Source organism: Stylophora pistillata, chromosome 1 (assembly GCF_964205215.1).
Source record: "Stylophora pistillata chromosome 1, jaStyPist1.2, whole genome shotgun sequence".
NCBI lineage: Eukaryota > Metazoa > Cnidaria > Anthozoa > Scleractinia > Pocilloporidae > Stylophora > Stylophora pistillata.
This window is the reverse complement of record NC_142519.1, coordinates 5,629,111-5,651,054: the sequence shown is the minus strand read 5'-3', so window position 1 is coordinate 5,651,054 and position 21,944 is coordinate 5,629,111. Positions and strand designations below refer to the sequence as shown.

The 21,944-nt window shown below is 39.9% G+C and overlaps 2 protein-coding genes across 2 annotated transcripts; one reads left to right on the top strand and one right to left on the bottom strand.

The window, feature by feature from the left end:
- The first annotated feature begins 117 nt into the window (after positions 1-117).
- On the top strand, positions 118-16,178 carry LOC111324689 (sucrase-isomaltase, intestinal). Its single transcript, XM_022928299.2, has 24 exons — positions 118-380; positions 1,684-1,872; positions 2,054-2,199; positions 3,311-3,482; positions 3,565-3,661; positions 4,019-4,131; positions 4,681-4,806; positions 4,926-5,057; positions 5,506-5,613; positions 6,066-6,128; positions 6,472-6,585; positions 6,980-7,064; positions 7,307-7,424; positions 8,012-8,145; positions 8,372-8,406; positions 8,628-8,744; positions 9,849-9,997; positions 10,201-10,285; positions 10,912-10,968; positions 11,327-11,451; positions 12,542-12,630; positions 15,009-15,058; positions 15,307-15,468; positions 15,802-16,178. Exons 1-24 carry the CDS (start codon positions 207-209, stop codon positions 15,958-15,960), a joined length of 2,799 nt encoding a protein of 932 aa, XP_022784034.2. The 5' UTR covers positions 118-206; the 3' UTR covers positions 15,961-16,178.
- A 528-nt stretch (positions 16,179-16,706) lies between these two features.
- On the bottom strand, positions 16,707-19,532 carry LOC111324690 (major facilitator superfamily domain-containing protein 6). Its single transcript, XM_022928300.2, has 2 exons — positions 17,683-19,532; positions 16,707-17,237 (listed from the first exon to the last, which is right to left on the bottom strand). Exons 1-2 carry the CDS (start codon positions 19,391-19,393, stop codon positions 16,918-16,920), a joined length of 2,031 nt encoding a protein of 676 aa, XP_022784035.2. The 5' UTR covers positions 19,394-19,532; the 3' UTR covers positions 16,707-16,917.
- Between the last annotated feature and the right edge of the window lie 2,412 nt (positions 19,533-21,944).

The window sequence follows — 21,944 nt, the reverse complement described above, 5'->3', positions numbered from 1 at the left end:
AGAGGATGAACGTGACATCACTTTGATGTCACGTAATGTGTCACACTACTCAAAGAACGGCAGGCGTAGGAGACTATTGCGTGACTTACATTATCGACAGAGGTCAGACAAGATCTGTTTGTACTCCACGCACAGCTCTTTATATCGTGTCTTTAAGCACGCTTGGCAGCTTTGAGCTACAAAGACGCCACGAGCGGAAATGTGTAATGGCGTCCCTTTACAACCAAACAATGCTTCTTTACCTAGTCGTTACCGTTGCACTATCTTCAGTTTTCGCAGAGCATGTCTTGGACAAGGACAAAATCGACTGTTATCCAGAGATTGGAAACCAAACTCTCTGCGAGGCGCGGGGGTGTACATGGGAGGAATCACGATCAAAGGTAATGACACGGTATGAGTCGAAATAATTACTGTGTTACCGTTGGAAGCGAGGTTCCCTGATCAAATTGAAGGCGAGTAACAATGATTTTGATGAATTCGCCAAACCAAGTAAATAAGACGAAGAATTCCAGAGATTGGATTATCCGGCGTTCTGCATGTCACCCCCGTAACAGTAGTTTTACTGTAATGCTGTTAGTCAAAGTATAACTCGAATGTTCTTGAAATATAAGGGAAATTATTCAATTATATTTTCTAGAAATCGTAAGTGCATGATTTTACTGAAAGCTCTAAAACGTTTACCGTTCCCTCGCATGGGCTGAGACATGTTAGTTCTCGAACATATGGGTGTTTTTTTTTTTTTTTTTTTTTTTTTGTATTTATGATTCGATATCCAGTCCAGGTCACTTGTCATGGAGACCGAACTGAGTGTAATGCATGTTAAGGCTTTCACTGGTTGTCTCGTTTACTTAAGACAAAGATGATTTGAAATACATACAAATTAGATAAAAGGAAAGTGTTAGATAAAATGAAATCGACAAAAGAAGGGTGACAACTTGTCAGATTTAAAGTCAGTTTCAGTTTGCAGAATTTTTTTTGGTGTTTGTTTTTTTCTTTTTTCCATTCGTTTTGTGTTGTTTGCCTTTAATTTTCTTTTCTGGTTTCGGAGGTCAATGCCCTATTCTCCCAATAAACCGCGTAGAAGTACGGGTAACCTAAACTGAACTGACAAAGAAGTCCACGTGTTCTTTAACTGATATCATCACCCAACAGTTTTTGGATCAGGAAAACAGTTGTATTTAGAGAACAAGGAACTATTCGGAATTCAATCAAAAACTGTGCACATGTATCTCTCTCCAGTCGCATATTTCGTGTTTTCGGGATGGTTTTGGTTGCTGGATTCATAGCGAGTTAGACAGTATCCGCTTCTATTCTTTATTCAAGGGTGATCACTAGGACAACTTGAGTTATCGATTTCCCCTCTTCAGAGAAAGCTAACATATCACTTTTTCGAAAAGATTTTTCACGGAGATCAGGGGATTCGTTCAGTATCCGTGAGAAGCTGAGAGAAGGATAATGTATAATTTTACGATTATGTGAAAGAAGATGGTAAATGTCATACTCGGAGAAAAAGCAAACTTCGAGTGCTCACAATAAAGTCCAACCTACGACCATCCGATTGGTACCTCGGATATCAGTGGGTTTCAGTATGATCTTCACAACCCCTTTTGGCACGATTAGAGCTTCAGGGCTCCATATATTTGTATAACTCTGCGATAACTGACTAAATTTTCCTATTTGCAGGGTGTTCCTTGGTGTTTTTTCCCTCAGTCATATCAAGGTGGATATAAGATAGATGGAGAGGTTCGAGAAACCCAACTAGGATACCAAGCCAGTCTTAAAAGACGTTCCAGCACCACAATCTATGGGGACGACATCGACGAGGTTGTACTTGATGTCGAGTTTCAAACAGACGACCGCGTCAGATTTAAGGTAATGAATGAACTTATCCCTGTCACAATTTCATGGTGATAATTCTGATTTCGTCGAGTGTGTGAGAAGTTGTGCTTCAGTGGCTACGCATGACTAGCGTGACAGGAAAGTTGCATGCAAATTCCAGCCATTTTTTTCTTTCAGTTAGAAAGTTGATTCAAGGTCACGTTTATTTCTATAGCTCTACGACGCCAAGAAAAAAAGATATGAAGTACCAGTCCCCATAACAAGTACGACATCAAAGGCTTCAAATGCAAATTATAGAGCTGAGTTCCAGAGGGATCCTTTCTCCCTGAAAATACTGCGAAAAGACAACGATGTAGTCATGTAAGTGGCCTCAAAATATTTTGCTTCGGTTGTTCTCCTGACCTTCTTATGTTTTTCTTTTGTTTGTTTTGCTTCTCGAAGAACTGGCAATCGCGAGAAAGTACATGTTGTAAAAAGGAAAGATACGAAGCACAGAATTGTCTATTAATTTAGTAGTGTTGGAGACGAGTGTTGGAGACACTGCAGTCATGTGATTGGTGCTTTGGAAGCTCGATCTAAAGGTTTGGGTCCAAGTCCTCGTCGTGTCATGTAATGGAGTTTTTAAAAAGTGTCACGGAAAAAAATTAAAAAAAATTATGTTAGATTTCTTTCGAGTATTTTACAAATAGCTCCGTGTGTTAACTCAGGGTGCCTGATTTTTCCTTAGCACAACTTGGGAATGAGGCGCAGAGATCGAAATAAGCAATGCGGTTAAATAATTTTTCGCCAGTTGGGGTTCCTATTTTAAGATTGCGCAAATTTGCGATTTCACCTGTTGTTTTGACAAGACGGCCAGGTAAAGCCCAAAGTTTTAAAACAAACGTGCCGAGCCATTAAATAATTTGAATATATCAACAAAGTTGAAATGGTAAATTGGCCACCGTTACGATTATAAAAGCTGACGTTTCGAGCGTTAGCCCTTCGTCGGAGCGAATAGAGGAATTGTGGGTTGTGTGTGCTTTAAAGGCGGAAAAGGAGCTACGTGATTGGTGGGAACATTGCAACGAGAAAACCCGAATAAATTAGTGGAATAAAAAGCTGAGCTATTGTTGAGCTCATTAATCCCTTTTGTTTCTCTACTTGCTTGTTGCCGTTGCCGTTGCTGTTGGGGTTTTCGTCAAGTCCTTATTGTTGTTTTCTTGCGCAAGAGACTTTACTATGACAGTGCCTCTTCACCCAGTGCCTCTTCACCCTGTGCCTCTTCACCTAATGCCTCTTCACCCAGTGCCTCTTCACCCAGGGGTATGACTTGATGTTGATCGATGTACCTGAAGAAATACCATGGTAGGGGTGGGGGGTGATCTTGCGTTGGAGAGGAAATCCATCATGATACTAAAACCGCGGGAGGATAAATATTTTTGGCTCGTATTCTGACGTTACCTGACAATGGTACTATTATAAAATTTTACAGATGGGACTCGTCCGTTGGCGTGCTTATATTTGAGGACCAGTATATACAGATCTCCAATAAACCCCCTTCTTTATTTGTGTACGGGTTTGGTGAACAGGAACATAAGTCATTCAAACATAACCTTTCAGCTTGGGAGGTGCTTCCCATCTTCACAAGAGACCAATTTCCATTTGTGAGTAGCTTCTCATGGATACAACTTGTTTTAAATGGCTGTAATCGTAGCTGTAAGCTATCTATTTGATTTCTCGTTGCAGAGTGGTGGAAATTTGTATGGCCACCATCCTTTTTACACTTGTATGGAAACCGATGGCAAATCTCACGGGGTTTTTCTAATGAATAGTAACGCGATGGGTGAGTAAAATCGTTCGAGATAAAGAAGCTTTGCATCGAAGGAACCATGTGTAGTATCCCTTACGTGTCATTTAGGGAAAACATGCTTTTCTTGGTAGCTTTTATTTTTGAAGCTATATCCATTTCTAAAACTCTGACATCGCCAATCAATAGAACGTCAAGTTCTTTTACTCAACCCACACTAAAAAGTAGACTCCCAAATGAATCAAATTTTGATTTGCTATTTTGACATTTAATGGCTCATTTTCATGTAAACGATTGAAACAAGGTGGACATTCAAATCGTTAATGTTTTCCTTGCTGCATTTTTTATAACTGTCTTATGAATAACTTACGCTTGACTGGTATTTCTTTATAGATGTCGCCCTACAGCCAAAACCAGCCATAACCTATCGTACTATTGGAGGAATTCTGGATTTCTACATATTTCTCGGTCCTTCGCCTGAGGACGTCATTAAACAATATACTGAGGTATTGACGGATTATGACAAAAAAAGGGGGGGGGGCAAACTGACATGTCGCCTTTTTTCACGCTAATCACTTTGCAAGTGATCGTTTTGAAACTAGACTTGTCTGCTTTTGCTAGGCGTTGCAGTTTATGGACATGAATTGTCAACTTGATCGATATGCCCATTGGGGAAATTATTTTAATTAAAATTGATGGTATTTTTTTGTCTGTTAGTCACAAGCTGCACTAAAGTTTAACTGTTGTTTTTCCAACAACTTCGCTGTGGCTTATGGTTCGGCTACCAACATTTGTAGTCATCTCATTTCAGATTAGTTTTGAATTTAAAGTTTTAGTGGTACATATAATCGGGAATGTCTACATTTTTGTCCATTTCGCACTTCAGAAGGTAGGTTTGAAGCGATTCAACGGTGGTTACGGCAGCTTCGGAAGGACAACTAACCGGAGCGGCTCACGGTAGGAAGAACTGGATGGGTGAAACCTCAAACAAAAACTGCTCACATTAATTTACAATCAATAAAGGCAAACATATTTTGTTTTTGTTGATTACGCAGGCTATAGGTCGTACATTTTTGCCGCCATATTGGTCGCTAGGATTCCAGCTATCTCGTTGGGGATATAACAAGATTGAAACGGTAAAGAATCTAGTGGGGAACATGACTGAACAAAATCTACCTCAGGTGAGCCATAGCATTTTATGATATACACTGAAAACAAACACCTTCCTGATATTAATTTATTTAGATTTAAGTTTCGTCTGTAATAGACCTTGTCTTCCAGTCTCTTTGATCGATTTTAGGATGTGCAGTACGGCGATATTGACTATATGATCCGACAAAAAGACTTTACGTATGATCCAGTCAGCTTCAAAGGGTTGCCTGAATTTGTTCGCTCAATCAAGAACGATGGCTTGCGATACATCATCATCCTGGTTAGTAATACTTTTTGTTGGGATCAATAGTCAGTAATATAACTTGACACTAGAACCTGGCACAGTCAATCCACTACTAGTGCTTGCTTAGGTCTCATAGCCAAGGCAACACGGCAAAACTGATCAATAAGTTCATACGAACCGTACTTATAACACTCCACTGACAACAACGCTAAGATTGTCAAAACGTCAGTTAATATTACCGAAACAGTCCTTCTCAGGACTACTCTCAGCTGCACGATCAAAAAATATAATCAGAAGTGTTACCTTTTGTTTCACAACTTGGAGTTGGAAAATGTATCACCGAGCAAAGATGGCATTCAAGAGCACGTCAGCTCCCTTGATCACCTTTAATTTCCTTTAAATAGTAAACGTATCCGCATTTAAAAAGTCAGAACAGGCTTAGTTTGGTTTTAAACTTCGAACTCAGTTGAAACCTTATCACCAGGATCCAGCTATTGGAGCCAATGACACCGACTATCGTCCTTACGACCTAGGAAACGAACTGAATGTGTTCATCAAAGATGGAGATTCTGGAAAAAACCTGTTTGGGAAGGCAAGTAACTCATTATTGATCAATTCAGAGAACTCCTCTGTACGTCGCTAGTTAAGTGGCTTACAACACGATGACATTCATGATATTTTGACCTGTCCGGCAATAATAGCAAGGAAAGAGATGAACTCGCCGTTAAAAGAGCAAAAGAGTCTTATGGGAAAGCCATCTCTCCAGCGTCAAGAACATCAGGTCTACTTGGAATATTACTTTCCTGAATTTTCCAAATTACTCCCATTGTTTCCACAAAGCAATTTTCAAGATGTACGTAATGGGAACCACGTATATTTGTTTCTTGGCAAGTAGCGCAAGAAAGCTGAGAATGTTACATTTTACAAGAAAAACCCTCGAACTGACATTTCCCTTTAATGGAGGAGACAGATGGGGACAGGTAAAGGGGTAGGATGCGTTCGTTTCTCTAGCGCATACCTCATTTTACGGATATTTTTTTTCAGGTGTGGCCGACGTTTGAAAACATCACAATGAACGACAGCCTCCCGTGGGATGAAAAAACGAGGGTTGGTAACTTTGATTAACTTTCTCTTTTTGGTACATGATACACTGAAGGGGGAAAGTGCGAGGCACTAAGCGTGTCCCTTGTTGTAATTGCTTTATCGAGTGGGTAAGATGAGCGCACATTTTATCTTGCTCTTCAAGGCCGATTGTTTGATTTTTTCTAAATTTTCCCGAAAGCCTCTTTTTTGTAAATCTTAACCTGGTCTCCGGTTACAGATACATAATGTGGCATATGGGGCTATAGACTGAACAATATAACATGTAATACGTTACTTTTAATTAGTGATTTTAGCCTTTCAAAAGGGAATTTTCGCATACAACTGATTTGTTTTGCTCTCTCCTCAGCTTTACAGACAATTTGCCGCATTTCCAGACTATTTCCATCCAAACATTAGTAAATACTGGAAGAATCTCATTAAAGACTTTCACAAGATCATCGAATTTGACGGATTGTGGATTGTGAGTGTACAAATAAGATTGCTGAATTGATCTTTGATGATCTGCTGATGTTTTTATTCAGTGCCATTGTTAACAAGTGAAACTAAAAATTAAAGGTCTCTGCTGTAAGGGTACACGAATCACCTCAAATCGAAATACAACTATTCCGGTCTTCACCCATTTTCTTGCTTGATTATTCACCAGTGTATGATTATTGCACGTTCTCTCTTTAAATTGTATGATGAGGACTTACTTTAAGGATGAACACAACTTGAAATTGGACTCCTGGACCCCTTGTCATCTTTGAAACAACCAGTGGTGGAGTGGTGTATTGGGGATGCGCCGGACATCAAATTAACAACGAAGTTTCTTAATATACTCCCAGTCTTACCAGTTTGATTTTGCCTCCTTTTAGGATATGAACGAGCCGGCAAACTTTGTTGCTGGAAGAGTGGGTGGATGTAGTAAAAACAAGTGGGATTATCCCCCTTACAAACCAAGTGAGTAAGCGTGCCATAAAACCAGCAGTTGCTCTTCGCTTTTAACTGCAGCAGTTCGTCGAAAAAAGCCATCGACATACACTAGTCCGGGCTTAATGACGCATCACTTTGAAGAAAAATAGACCTTTACTCTTTCCTTGTGCGTCCCGCACCACCTTAGCTCTTAAAGGAAAGTTTTTTAATTTATTTTTCTCGTCATTTAGAATTATTTATTCAGATGGCAATGCTTCTTTGTGCTTTAGGGATTATTGGGGACATCATGGCAGACAAGACAGTGTGCATGAATGCGAAACAACACAATGATCTACACTATAATGTTCACAGCTTGTATGGATGGAGTCAGACATTGGTTACTCTGGAGTAAGTGGCTATGTAAAAAAAAATGGATTGCATGAAAATGGTCACGTTGCGAATTTGGTGCAAAGCTTTGATGAGATATCAACAGGCGTTTGTTACGAATATGGTGAACGAATGGTCATGTTAATGTCTATGAGTGCTAAAAGGAAAGGTCTACCAATGCTCAGCCGCATATCCTGCCTCTTTACCGCTCTCCTGTCAGTCAGTGAGGCTCGTAGAACAAAGTCCTGCTGTAGAGTTGTATCGAAATCGCCATTAGATTAAGTAACCATGAAATCGCCATTATTGTGGCTGATTAAGCTCGCAAAATCGCGGCTGGTTCTGACCAGAAATCTTGTTAAAAGACGTTTAGTGCTTTTCACGCTTCTGTATCTTTCTCCGATTGCTATCCGCAGTAGGAAGGATATTAGAAGCATGCAGGTCACATGTCACATATGAAGCCACTAATAGGCTTAGCTCATCTAGAGTCTCTGTAGCATATCGATAGGGCATTGGAGCGCGTAATCCCTTGGTCTAGGGCTCAAATTGTTTCTTAGTCATGCGCGTAACATGACAAATAACATCTTTCTTGAACGTTCCATTTCTTTTAGTGCGGCTAGGGAAAGTACAGGAAAGCGAAGTATCGTGATCTCGAGATCAACTTTCGCCAGCAGTGGAAAATATGCTGGTCATTGGCTTGGAGACAACAAGGCATCATGGGACCAGCTCCATACATCGATTATTGGTAAAAATAGCGCAGTGCATTAATGAATATGGTTGAATAACTCAGCTTTCTTTCTACCATTACATCACTTCCTAAGGGAAGAATCCAAACAAAAAGAAAAATTTGCAAATCTTTTTGCAGCAAAATTTATTTGAAAGGTGCATATTGTACCTCCGGTTTTCTTTTACCTCAGATCCTCTTGCTTGGGGTTACTTTTAACGTTTTTCTCGTGTTATCTATGTTTTAGGGATGTTAGAGTTCAACCTGTTTGGTATTCCTTACGTGAGTAGCCACCAATACTATTTTGATTCTCAGTGTGAAAATTGCGAAGACTGACCCTCTCTCAAGACCGAGATGAACTGCCTTTCAATTCGCGATATTTATTGGATCAGCTCACCGCACTTTAAGCCATTCCAACCAGTTTTCATTGTCTCGAGGCCTCCTTCTTTGCTCTCATCTGAGACGATTCATAATATGTTAAACATAAATGTTTGTTTTCCAAGATTGGGGCGGATGTTTGCGGATTCTTTGATCACCCGACAAGTGAGATGTGCCTTCGCTGGACTCAACTTGGAGCTTTTTACCCTTTCTTTAGAAATCACAATGGCTTTGGAAATAAGGTAGCTTTTGCTTTGAAGGAGGAAAATTCCGTTGTCTTTTCTCTCTCTCTCTTTCTCTCTCTCTCTCTCTCTCTCTCTCTCTCTCTCTCTCTCTCTCTCTCTCTCTCTCTCTCTCTCTCTCTCTCTCTCTTTTTTTCGATTTCCCGAGGAAAAACTAATTTGTTTACAATTGAAAAAAAAATTTTTTCTGAGTCGCTTGAGTGGATAGCCATACATCCTTTCCAACCATGTAGTAGTTAATTTCGGGTCACTTCGAGTAGTTTAACGTAATTGAATTGAAATTAAAGACATGTCAACAATAGTGTTTGTGGTCTCAATGCTATTCAGTAGACAGTTTGGTTTTATCACCATAAAGAGTCAGAGCGAATAATGAAGGGCCAACGCTCGAAATGTCAGCTTAATAAACTCTTTACGGTGGCCAATTTACATTATCAACTCAGTTGATAAAACCAAATTATCTCGTAACACCCCTCATCGATTACTTTTTACAATTTGCGCGATTCTGAAAATAAGCTTGCTATTCCCTTGCCACGTACTAACTATCATAAAAATAGCTTTGGCTATAGTGGCGCAGTCCTCCGGAACAGCCTACCTTCAGCTGCTAGGCAAGCAACATCTCTGGTTAATTTCCAACGATTGTTAATTATTTCCGACACGGCATTCATGTAAAACAGGCTTTAATTTAATTTACCTCCTGTAATAGTTAGTAATGTTTTAAATTAGACTAATATACATAGTTTATACATAGTATACATAGTATACATAGTTTTTCGATTTGTGTCATCCATATTAAATTGTTAATGCCTGATGTATTTTACAGTGTTTAAATGATGATGATGATGATGATGATGATGATGACCGAGGCAGCACCAAAGTAGCTCACCCTCCCCTCCCCTCCCTTTTTTAATAGTCAAGTATTCGTAGTCTGGATGATGTTAATGATATGAAATTCTAAATATTTTAAGTGATGGAATGTAGCGAGGATTGTTCCCGACCGTTTAAGTTGCCAATACCTTACACCTCGTAAGAATTGAGAATCGTAATGTGTGTAAGATTAAAGAAGCTAGTTAATCAAATCTTGTTTTTTTTCCCATCATCATACAGGCTCAAGATCCAACAGCATTTGGCGACGAATTCGCAAGTAACGCTCGTAAAGTTCTCCGCACACGTTACAGATTGTTGCCGTTCCTGTATACACTGTTCTATGAAGCACACATGGAGGGCTCCACTGTAGTGCGGCCTGTAATGCACGAGTACGTATTTACACTTGCTAGCGCCTGATCAGATCTGAACCCAAAATATTCAAACGTCAAAACCTCCCAAAGATAAAACTAGGCATTTAAAAGAGTCATCCCTCCCTTCGACTCTGGAGAACCTCTGGACCTCCCCCCCTCCCCATTCCCTCCCTCCCCCCCACCCCCGCCCCCTAGGCTATAAATGTGGTTTTATTAAACAGGTTCGCAGATGACAAAGAAACTTGGGGCATTGACCGGCAATTTTTGTGGGGACCGTCGCTACTTATATCACCGGTTTTAGATGAGGTAAGAACTTGTGTGTAGTCATTTAAGGTGAAGTAGAGAATATAGAAAATGAAACATACAAAGATAAATTGAAGAATCATAACTAGTTTTCTAAGATAATATATAGTTGGTGCCCACACTTGTTTGGCCTGTTTTTGTTACAAGGGAAAATCTTGTGGCTTTTGATTCTTGGTTATCCTGATAACGTATCCCAATTACTTTTATTTTCATCATAACTTTAAGTGGGAAGCAACTTTTAATCAAAGTTGTCTCTTTTTCTGTTTCTTGGGACCAATGTTGTGAAATGACTTTACTTACGTTCTTTTGAAACGAATGATTAGTTTTTTATAGCGCAATTAATTATAACTATAGGCATATTAGATTCGTTCTCCATAGTCGAGTCCTTGAATATTATTATCAGGAACCCATCATCGGCTTCTGTTATAATCATTTCTTCCTTTATTACTATTTGATCGCATTGCCAGTTTATTTGTCGTCATTTGACTTTTGTGATGACTTCCGGCCAGGTTGTCGAGAGGTCAGTCCCCACTAGCGTTAGGAGTCCTTCTCAGGACTGTATTCAGCCGAACGATAAGACTGACAAAATCAAATTCATTCAATATTGTCGAATATCATAAATTTTTTAGGGTAAGACCACTGTTGATGCATATTTTCCTGACGATCGATGGTATGACTATAACACAGTACGTATGTTCATTTTATTTTTGTTTTTTCTTCTTAACCTCTTCGTAGGAGGTCCCTTTTACAGAAGGCACCAAAATGATGTTGAAACATGACTGATGGGAAAAAAGACTACGAAGACATTATGGTGCCTTCCTAGGTTCTATTTTGAAAAAGATTCCATAATTTTATTGTGTATAGACCAGTAAGCTTAAACAGACACCAAGTTCATTACCTAGAGCGTCAAACCGCGTTGATTATTTTTTGTGACAAGAGATCAATATAACAGATCCATATGTGCCGTGATCCGCTCTCTCCTTCTTCAACCCTAGCCCGTTCTCCCACGCGGTAATAGTTGTGTAAATAAGGGTATGATTTCAGGGCAAGGAGATGAGCATCCGTAAAAGTCACGTGACTTTGGACGCCCCTATTGATCACGTTCCTCTTCATGTTCGAGGCGGCCACATCATTCCGACGCAGGAACCAGCCATCAACACGGCTTTAAGGTATTTCACTTCGAGTTCTGCTCTAACATCCAGTCAAGCCTTACCCACCTTAAGCAAAGGGTAAAAATGTCGATTGATGACGCTAGGGCCTACAGTGATCTTGTGGCAAGTAAGATAAAGTGACTTTTTCCCTTCAAATTTTGGAAGGAAATTTTACCTGAATTATGGTAAAGTCAATTGCATTAATGAAAATTTCCCCGTTCCATCTTAGAATCCCACCAGAAGAGGAACACGTTCTCAAATGAAGAGCGCCTTTATCGTCTTCTCTGTATTAGAAGTTAGCAGTCAATCGATGCTTTACATTATACGCAGTGTTTTATAATATTACGTAAAAAGGTTTCCTGAACTTGGAGAATTTATATTCTTCCGTGATCAAGTTATTTCAATATAATGGTGCGTGCTGAAGGTTTCCTTCAGCATTTTGATATATTGTTCCGTAAGAAGAAAGAACAACTACGAAAATCAATATACGTGTGATTAGTGCTCGAGTCCAGCCTTATTCCAGCCTTATTCCGCAGCCATGGCGCTTATTTTTGTTTTTGTTCCCGTAGTACAGTGAAACCTCGATTTAACGAACTTCTATACAACGAAGTCCCCGGCCAAAGTTACAATAAAATGTATGCCACAGAACCTCGATATTTAGGAACTTAGGAGTTTAGTTTGTTCGCCGCGGGAATGGCAGGAGAAAGGAACAGTACTTTCGTCCCAATTGACACCTAACCCTTTGTACCCACCATCCCACCCCGGGGAGGACATCCACCACACAGTAATCTCGTGCGTAGGAATTTAACGTCTCCTACCCCTAACCCTGCAGGAGATGGGGCCTATGGTTTATTCGTCCTTATCCGAGAAGACTAGAATATCTATCCATTTCTTGATATTATAGAAAGGTAGCAAATTCTCCTCAGTTATTTTAAGATCATGAGTATTGGTCCGGCCGGGGATCGAACCCTCGACCTCCCGCACAACACAATCCGGCGCTCTAACCAATTGAGCTAACCAGGTGCAGTTATATAGCGAACCAATTTCCCCAGTCCCTTAGCACTTCGCTAAATCGAGGTTCCACTATAATATAGCTTCACTGTTTCAGTCGTCAGAATCCATTGGGCCTGATTGTAGCGTTCGGAGACGATGGAATTGCTTCAGGACAGCTCTTCTGGGACGATGGGGAATCCATTGGTCAGTAGATAACTGGGCTTGTATTCCCACTATATACCTAAGCTTTGAATTTTCAGGAAATCTTACCTGCTGATTAAGTGATTGGCAAAAGTTACAAACAACTTCTGCTTTTACACCCACTGATGTAGTTTAAAATACTCCATTTAGAGGAGACCAGTTTCATTGGTGTGACTCAGTTTTGGATGTAAGATTTACTGTACAACTTTCAGCATAGAATAACGTCGGATACCTCCATGATCGTTATAGAAAAATTTTTCGCTTAGGTGTCGAAAGTAATCCAGAATCGCATTGGTTTTGCTTTACTTGGCCCCAGTATCGCGCCTTCCTCTCAACCGATAGCGGCTTTGTCACTTGCCTATCAAGAAAAGTGGCTCAAATTTGATAACAATAGGCTTTGTTAGACAGGCGAAAAATGACCCTATATGGTCATTTTTGAACAATGGCGCAACAGCTTCAGAACACACGAGGGATTTGTCGAAGCTTCCGATTAGCATACGAGCGGGAAATTTAAACGCTCGGAAAGACTAGACTTTAGAACTATGACGACTTTAGTTTAGAACTATGACAGTTTCTGAAGAAAGATTTAGACGGGGAGAGATAGTTTGAATGAGACACATAACGTATTTTGAATTCTCGATGTGTGCATTTCCACATTAGCGGTCAATTTTTTCCTGGGGTAGACCATTGAGAGTTGACTCGACGAGACAAATTTACATCCGTATGTTGCACGATCCTCGCAGGAGGATCGTTCATCATACGTATCTAATGCCGCAGTTCAAAATATATGAACTTCATATATACATTGTATCAGACAAATTTACGCTACCCACTTCCCCGAGGCGGCTAAATCAGCGTTTAATTTTCCCTTGGGGTACTCCGGTGACAATTTATCTGTCGTGTGCAAATATGCGCTACCTACTCTTCCAAAATAGCTAAATTGTGATGCCAAAAATTTTTTTCCGATTAGTCACGAACTTTTTCTCGTCGCTTCGGCCAAAGTCCCTCAGCGCTACAAAGAATAAAAGGACTATTGTTTACAACTTAATGTGTGAATTTGAGCCGGAACAATAGACCATTTCTTGATACTGAGTGTGTCCGTTTTAGCACGCTTCAGGCAATTAGCCATTTTCTAAACGAGCGGCGGTCTGGGTACGATTTGCCACCATAAAGGCTCTTGGGATCGTTTGGAGGGACAACGTGAAGGTAAACAAACATGGCGCACTATAACTTCTGTATTCCAGGCTGCACGAACAGTTACAGAAATGCACCTAACCTTCAGTATTATAGAATTTCTAACGATCGTGATATACGTAGAAAGTACGTGGTTCTTATGAGGAACGAGACGCTGAAATTAGACTCTACGAGTACGCAGATTTACTCAGCTCATTTCGATGGGGGAGAGTAACTTAGCAGAACACACTTGCCTTCAATTTTTCCAAGGAAAAAACCGACAGCTCCAAATAGAGAACTCAAGAGGGCCAGTTTCAAAGATGCGCAGAAAATGGAGCAAACCAAAAAAAGAAAAACAACACTTGCTCTAATTGCTCAAATTACCACTGTTGTAATTTGCTGTTCACTTTTTTCATGTTGTTGTTTTCGTTCTCCGACTGCTGGATCTCTCCCTCTAACTTAACAATTTCTTTTTCACTTGTTTGTATTCTGTTATATAAACTGTTTAGTTGGTCACCAGTAATTAATGTTTGTATTTCCACACTGGTACTGGTGCCAGCATTAACATTATTATTTTCCGACTGTTCTTTAAATCTAAAGTTCGCTTCCAGTGGTAACTGAGCAAGTGTTCTTTTTCTTTTTTTTGGTTTGCTCCATTTTCTGCGTATCTTCAAAACTTGCCCTCTTGAGTTCTCTACGTGGAGCTGTCGGTTTTGTCCATGGAAAGCTTGAAGGCAAGCGCGTTCTGCTAAGTTTTTCTCCTCCATCAAAATGAGCTGAGCAAATCCGCGTACTCGTAGAGTCTAATTTCAGCGTCTCGTTCCTCATAAGAACCACGTACTTTCTACGTATATAAGGGTCTTTAGGAATTCTATAATACTGAAGGTTAGGTGCATTTCTGTAACTATTAGTGCAGCGTGGAATACAGCAGTTATAGTGCGCCATGTTAGTTTACCTTCACGTTGTCCCTCCAAACGATCCCAAGAGCCTTTATGGTGGCAAATCGTACCCAGACCGCTGCTCGTTTAGAAAATGGCTAATTCACTTGTTTCTAACTTTGACTTTTATCGGCTCTTTTTTGGTATTTTACTTTGTTGTGACTGGCTGTTGTAATTACTTTGGTTGTTAGTTTACGAAACCTGGTCGAAAAGTGCTCTCTCTGATAAGACCATGAATTATCGTTTTACATGATCACTCTTTTTTGCCAGACACCGTGGAAAGTAATGAATACCTACTAATAAAGTTCTCCAGCCAAGAGGTAAGTGCATCGCTTATTTGGCTCCAGCTGAGGATAGTTTTTCCTCTGTTAAAAAACGAACCCTTTGTTTTCTTCTCAAACGAAGCGCCTATTTTGAAGGTGTTTTGTTTTTAGTTTTAAGAAAAAAAGCAGGTACGCCAGAGCAACACACTTTTACCCCTAAAGTTGAAAATATAATCTGGAGTACTTTTGCCCAAGCAAATTTGTAAAAATAATGACGGTAGTGTTATTCTCTTTCGCCATGTTAGTCTGGGATGAAATTCTCTGTTGAGAAGAATGGTTTTGTCGCACCGGACCTCCCTAAATGGGGCTCAGTGGACGTGTATGGACTCTCTGCAGGCATTCTTGTCTCACTCAGTGTCAACGGGGAGGACATGAAAGAGAAAGCAACCTACGACATTAATTATAAGGTACATGTACACCATCAGCTATATATGCCCCCACGGGACACACTCACTGGGTAGTCATTGGTTTTAGCCCCATAATACCTTTCAGAAAATAAAATCTGGCAAAGATTTTGCCGGAATAATTTAGGGTTGAATCAATAATACTATTTGGAGAGGGGGAATAAACTGCGTTATTGCCTGCAGGTCGAGATTGAGAATACACATGTACTCTCTTGGATCTTTTAGAAGTATGCTCCTTCCTCGGCTACAAACCTCTGTTACACAGTTCTTGCTATAAGATCTGACAGAAAACATGGAGCAAATATTAATCCTCCTTGTTTTTCCATTGCATGGTAGGTCTTGAAAATCACGGGTCTGTCACTCGACGTAAATAAAGACCACACCATCGACTGGGAATTCGAGCCTAACCCTAAGGCAGCCGTAAGAAAAATTGAGCCCTATATCACCGCTGTAGTTGTTCTTCTGTTGGTTGTATTTATAAGCTGCAGTTATTGAACAGGGATTCATGAGGCTCTGAGCTGTTCCACTTTATAAACTGTGTAACCATTCAGGATTCGATCCCAAGTGCCTCTGGATGGTTCCTATCCTAAACAGAAACTGCCTGAGACAGCACGAGACTTTAGTTAGTTAGTTAGTTTACTGCGGAGTAATACATGTTCTACATTTACATTGTGTAAGGATCGGTCAGTTGGAAAAACAAGCTGGCAAAAGTATGTCCGTGTTGTGTTTTAGTTCTGTCTATTTTATAACCGCATGGCACAAATGCAATGCTCAGTAAGAATCGCCCTTTTTTTTTGTTTGACAGCCAACGATACCTCTGCCCGCGCGTATTTCATTTTTGGTAATACCTCAATGATTCATCAGGGATTTGAGGACATCAGTGGGCGCTCAGTACTGTCAATTGCAGTTTTATTCCAGTCGGTCACATGTCGATTCAGCTAATAGAAACTCTCATTAAGAAAGGTGAATCCCACCCTCCTCCCCTCAAAAAATAACAACGTCTCTTATTGTTACTGACCGTCCGTCAGGGAAGGTTTTCAACCAAACTCCTTCACTGGATTCTAAAAAAAAGATTAAATGATAACCATCGAATGGTTAACTCATTCGCTGCAGTTTCGCTGTATTGTATTCCAATTCCAACGAAAATTCCTAGTTTAGTTTTAAGTCGGTTCGTCTCCAATTCAAAGAAGATTAAAATTGATATCGACGTAGATGTCAAACAGAAAAAAGTGTGCTTCAACTATGTTAAGTACCTTTATTGTTTTAAATATCATGTTTCTAGATACAAATACTACGTATGCAATTTTTTTTAAAGAATTTTTACTCCCGCAACGAAATTTACGAACGAAATGACTTAAACAGGCAAAGTTCCACATAGTAAGCGACCTTAAAAGATTTCACAAAATTAACGCGGATAAAGTTTCCCTGCGAATTACAAAAATATTTTCCAAGTTATCTGCCGTAGAGAAGGCATGGCACTAATGGAGCAGCCGCTGCCCCGATAAAGGAACTTTCATGGGATTTAGACGGCTTCGCTTCACCACGTTGAGCTGCCAGCCTTTGGGCTTGCTCTGCTTCTAAATCATTCATTTTGTTATAAATGTCAATTCCCAAGTGAAACATGCACAGTAGGAAACAAATTCCTGCTGCAATGAGGAACATGGAGCGCGGGCTCGTGAAATCGATGATTACACCACTGATTCCTGAACCGAGAGCCATTCCCAGGCCCCAGTAGCTTCCATGAAGAATGCTTTGAACCATAGGCGTCGCCTCTGGGGAACAAAACGTAACAAAGGGGGTATGAGACTAAAAGTTCAGTACGGGGAAACATAACCTGATTTTATGATCTCTGTTTACATCTTGCTGTAAAAAAAAAATTCCCACTTGATTAATATTGTAGCTTTTATTTTCGGCGTACCGTCTTAAATGCTAAAGAGAAATTCAATTAAGCTGTCAGACAAGGTAGTTCTTAATTCTCTCTTAAATTGTGCTGTTGCAGCCACTGCAAAGTCGCCAAAGTGGAGTTGACTTTATTCTGATTTAAGCCTTGTTCCTGATGCAAACTCCCATAATTCCTGTCTCTGTCGTTTTGCGCTGAACTAGTTAAATTTAACAGAAGTTTAGAATGGCGGATTGCTGACATGGTTTTCTAGCTTTCTGGAGATTTTCCAGTCAAACTGGCTACCTGTATAGAGATATTGAAAAACCTGAACTTACCCGGTGGTGCGTTCACATAAACAGCAGCAATGGACCACACTCCTCCATAGGTAATCCCTTGTGCCATTTCCATGGGAATCACTAGCCAGGGATCTTTTAGGTAGGAATACATGAGGTATCTAGCTGTGTAACATGCGAAAGCCAGGCAGATGATTCCCTGTTGACCAATAGCCTCACCCACGGACCCTGAGATAAAGTACATTACAACCTCAGCCAGGCAGTAAATGAGCAAGATGACACTGAACAAGGAAGGAGTTCCACCAAGATCTTGAAGATACCAGAACAAGAACGAATTCTGGAGGCTGTGGAAAAATCCAAACAAGAACAGCGTGACAAGGAACACGCCGTTTTTGAAGTTTTTAAACAGCTTTATCGCGTCCTTGATGTCATACTCGTTCGGATTCTCTTCAAGAGGTCTGTTAAACTCAACGCAGAGCGAGACCAAAATTGTAGCTCCAATGGCAATCTCAAAGAGGTGAAAACACGGGACATAATTGATGGTGTCTGTATGCACACAGTCGGTTTCCAGAGACACCCATACAGCGACAAGTATGGCAGCCAAGCTGAGTCCAAGAGAACCAAACAGTCTTTGTTTACCATACTCACTATCAGTTTCTACCAGAGATCTTACAATGGCATTGTCTGCCAGCATCGGTGTGGGTGTCGTTATAATTTCCGTAAGAATTACTATTAAAATGAGAGTACGAAAAACCCAGGTATTGTATTTGACGCGGAAATCTTCATTTGGTCTTGGGCTCCTTGTAATAGTGTTCCAGGTCTCGTAAGGTCGCAATTCATCGTCTTTGTGTTTCGTTACGAAGTTTCCCTGCGCTGAATCTGACACAAGTAAATGTTTTTCTCTTGGATTATCATTTTGTGGTTCCTTGATGACTTGGCTACTATCCTCAATCGATACGTCTTCGAGTGGATATAAATTAAAAGTACTTTTACTTCGAGGAACAAAGCTCGTCTTTTTTGATCTTACATCTGTATCATCATTTGCATAATGACCATTCAATTGTGACCGCGTTATATATTTTAGTTTCGAGGAGGCGTCTTTAAAGATCTTTTCCGATTTTATAGTATTGTCCAATAAATTCCCTTCTGTTTTCTTTATTTTGCTTAATTCCTGATAACTTTCTTGGTCCCATTTTTGTACAAATGCAGACAAATGTTTGTTCAAAGTAAGTTCCCTTGTTGTAATGTTGCTAGATTTGGCGGTCGAGTGTAGATTTGAAGCTGGGGTTGAAAATGCAATTTCTTGAGTAGCAGGAATTTCTGTAGCATAACCGTAACAAGGTGTGTTGGTCGGAAACACAAAGGACTGCCCATAATAGCCAATGATCCAACCGAAAATTGAGATGAAGTAGACGACTTTTGGCCTACTAAATCGATCCGTAACCATTCTCCACAACGGCAAGCACACAAGTTTGACGGCGGGTCTTAGGGCAAGTAAAAGGCCAATCTGCCCAGGAGTAAGCCATAGCTGTTTGTAGTATAGACTAAAAAACGGAAAAAGGGAACCCAATGCGGTGTAGAAGAAGAAATAGAAAGCCTTTGATACCACAAAGCTCTTATCTATTTTGCGAACTCTTTGAATAGCTCTTCGCCATGTTGAATGCTGTGAGTCTTCTAATTCATCGTCGTGGTTGTCGCTGTTCTCTGAAGGTGAGTCAGATACTATTGGCTGATATGACGTTGGAATCATCATTCGAAGAAACACACTTGCTCTTAACACGCTCACATTTTTGTAAACTGTTCGAGAAATCGAAAACAAACTCTACTCTCTTGTCACCGACGTTGGTAATCACATTAGCATGCAAGAATGAAACGTCTATCTGTCTCCCTTTGTAACACAATATGTTAATATACGTCTCATATTTATTCATTCACGGGCAGTCAACCGCAGGCTAATCAGCTCGATTGATGTCAACAAAGTGGCAACGAAGAAAGTAGAGTCAGTGGTTGAAGATGATGATGCTCGCAAAGAAAAGGAAACAAAGCATAACAAGGCATTACAAAGCCTGTACGAGAAATGCAGATACTTGTTTGATTTTGAAGAGAGGCGTTCAAGTTGTTTTCGCGGCTTTAACATTTTAATGATTTTTAATAACAAGCCAGTCATTTTACTAATTAGTTGTGCCAAAATCATAAAATCTTTTATCAACCGTAAGCTGAATTCTTTTATCTTTGTTCACTAGTATAACATATTACTATTTAAACCAAGTGAAATTTACTTTAATCTGCCGATTTTTTTTCAAACATTTCCCAACATTTTACAATTTTCAGGCATGCAAACGAAGGAAAATAATTTTTAGGAGCAGTATTTTTAGCTTCCAGTAATACAATTAAGAATTGATCCAGTTATTCTACCCCTGAGGCCTTCTATTGTTCCTGCTGCAGTGTTTCGTAAACGCTGTCCAACACCTGAAACATTTCAAACAGCGTAAATTTGCATTTTCTAGAAAAGGTTGTCTCCTGACATACATTCCTTTATATCACTGTTTATATTGATAGGCATACTTCTTCAGCGATTTTGGAAAATTTATTGTTATTATTGAGTAAATAATTCTATATTTACAGATGAATCACTGCTAACAAATGAGAAATAAATGAGTTAAGGAAATGAGTACTATCACCAAACACAATTTACAAGTTACCCTAACTTAACAAATAGACTCCATATTGAGAATGTACAATAATAGATCATAGATGACGTCACAGTGGCAACACAGAAAACAACAAAGACCTCAAGAAACCACGACGGCGACGGCAACGAGGACGTGGAAAAACAAGAGATATCATTAGTAGAACGATAGCTCAGCACGTGCGTTTTGAAACTTTGTACATTTCTTAGCCGTCCTATGCAAAACAACAACGTGAAATCGCCAAAATTTACGTCGTCTGCGAACCGAAACCGCGACGGCAAATTATTTTAATTTCCATTTGGAACTCAACGGCTACTTTATACGTCATGCTGAAGTTGAGCTGTGGGGCTGTATGAGACAGTAAGCTCCAGCAGTCATTTTTGAAATTCTAACTAAGAGTAGAAATTCATTTCTTAATCGAAGTCTTCCTTGGCGTCGCCGTCGTGGTTTCTTAAGGTACCTAAAAGGGACTTTAAGCAGTCAGGACGGCAACGCCACAGAAGACGTCGATTAAAAAATGAGTTTCTACTTTTAGTTAGAATTTCCAAAATGGCTGCATGTGTTTACCGTCTCATAGGGCGCCAGACCTCAAACTCAACATAACGCATAAAAGAAGGGTTGAATTCCAAATGTAAATTAAAATAATTTGCCGCCGCGGTTTCGCTTTGCAGACGACGCAGATTTTGGTGATTTCGCGTTGTTGTTTCGCAAAGGACGGCTAAGAAATGTACAAAGTCTTAAAACGCACGTGCTGGGCTACTGTTCTGCCAATTAGATCTATTATTTTCCACGTTCTCGTTGCCGTAGCCGTGGTGGTTTGCTTAAAGTCCCTAAAGTGGCTCACGAGACGCATCGAGGTGACACTGATGTACTTGCCATATTTTTGACGTCCTCTGTTATTTATAACTGAATGGAATAAATTTTTCATCATAAAGAAGGAACTGAGTTATTGGCGTTGAGGTATTCTATGCGTCTGTCCTCCAATAGATCATGAGTCAGAACCAATCAAAATGCCTTATTCGGCTTATTATACAAAATAAATAACTACATCTATCGTTAAAAAAATAGATGAATAAATAAATAAATGCAAATAAATAAAATCAATAAAATAAGCAAACAATAAAAAAAAAAAAAAAGACAAGACACTTGGAAATGACTAGGGACTGGTAACTATTTATTGCCTGTTCTTTTTTTTTTTTTTTTTTTTTTTGAGAAGGGGGGAGCTCAGAGGATTTTGGTTGTGACACGATATAATTCGCTTGATCCCCCCTTAAGGCTCTGTTATGTTCTACCCTCTTTAGCAGTTAAACGGCAGTAGATTTTCTGTAATTTCTCTTATATACTCTCTCGGCGACCCCCCTTCGAAGGTGGTGAATAATGACATGACTGATCCCTCAATCGCGACAAAATTTCTTGGGGCTCTCCCGAAAATTTAGGGATACCGGTATGTGTCTTGCTTACGCCAAATATACGATTGTGTACCCAGAGCAATTGCTATGAACAAGACCTAGCGGTCATGTTTAGAATGAATGCTGAAACTTCGTGACTTTCTTGCTTCAGTATATTTGTTTTTAGCTCCAGTAAGGCAACTTGGTTCTGCCAGTTTAGAAGCAA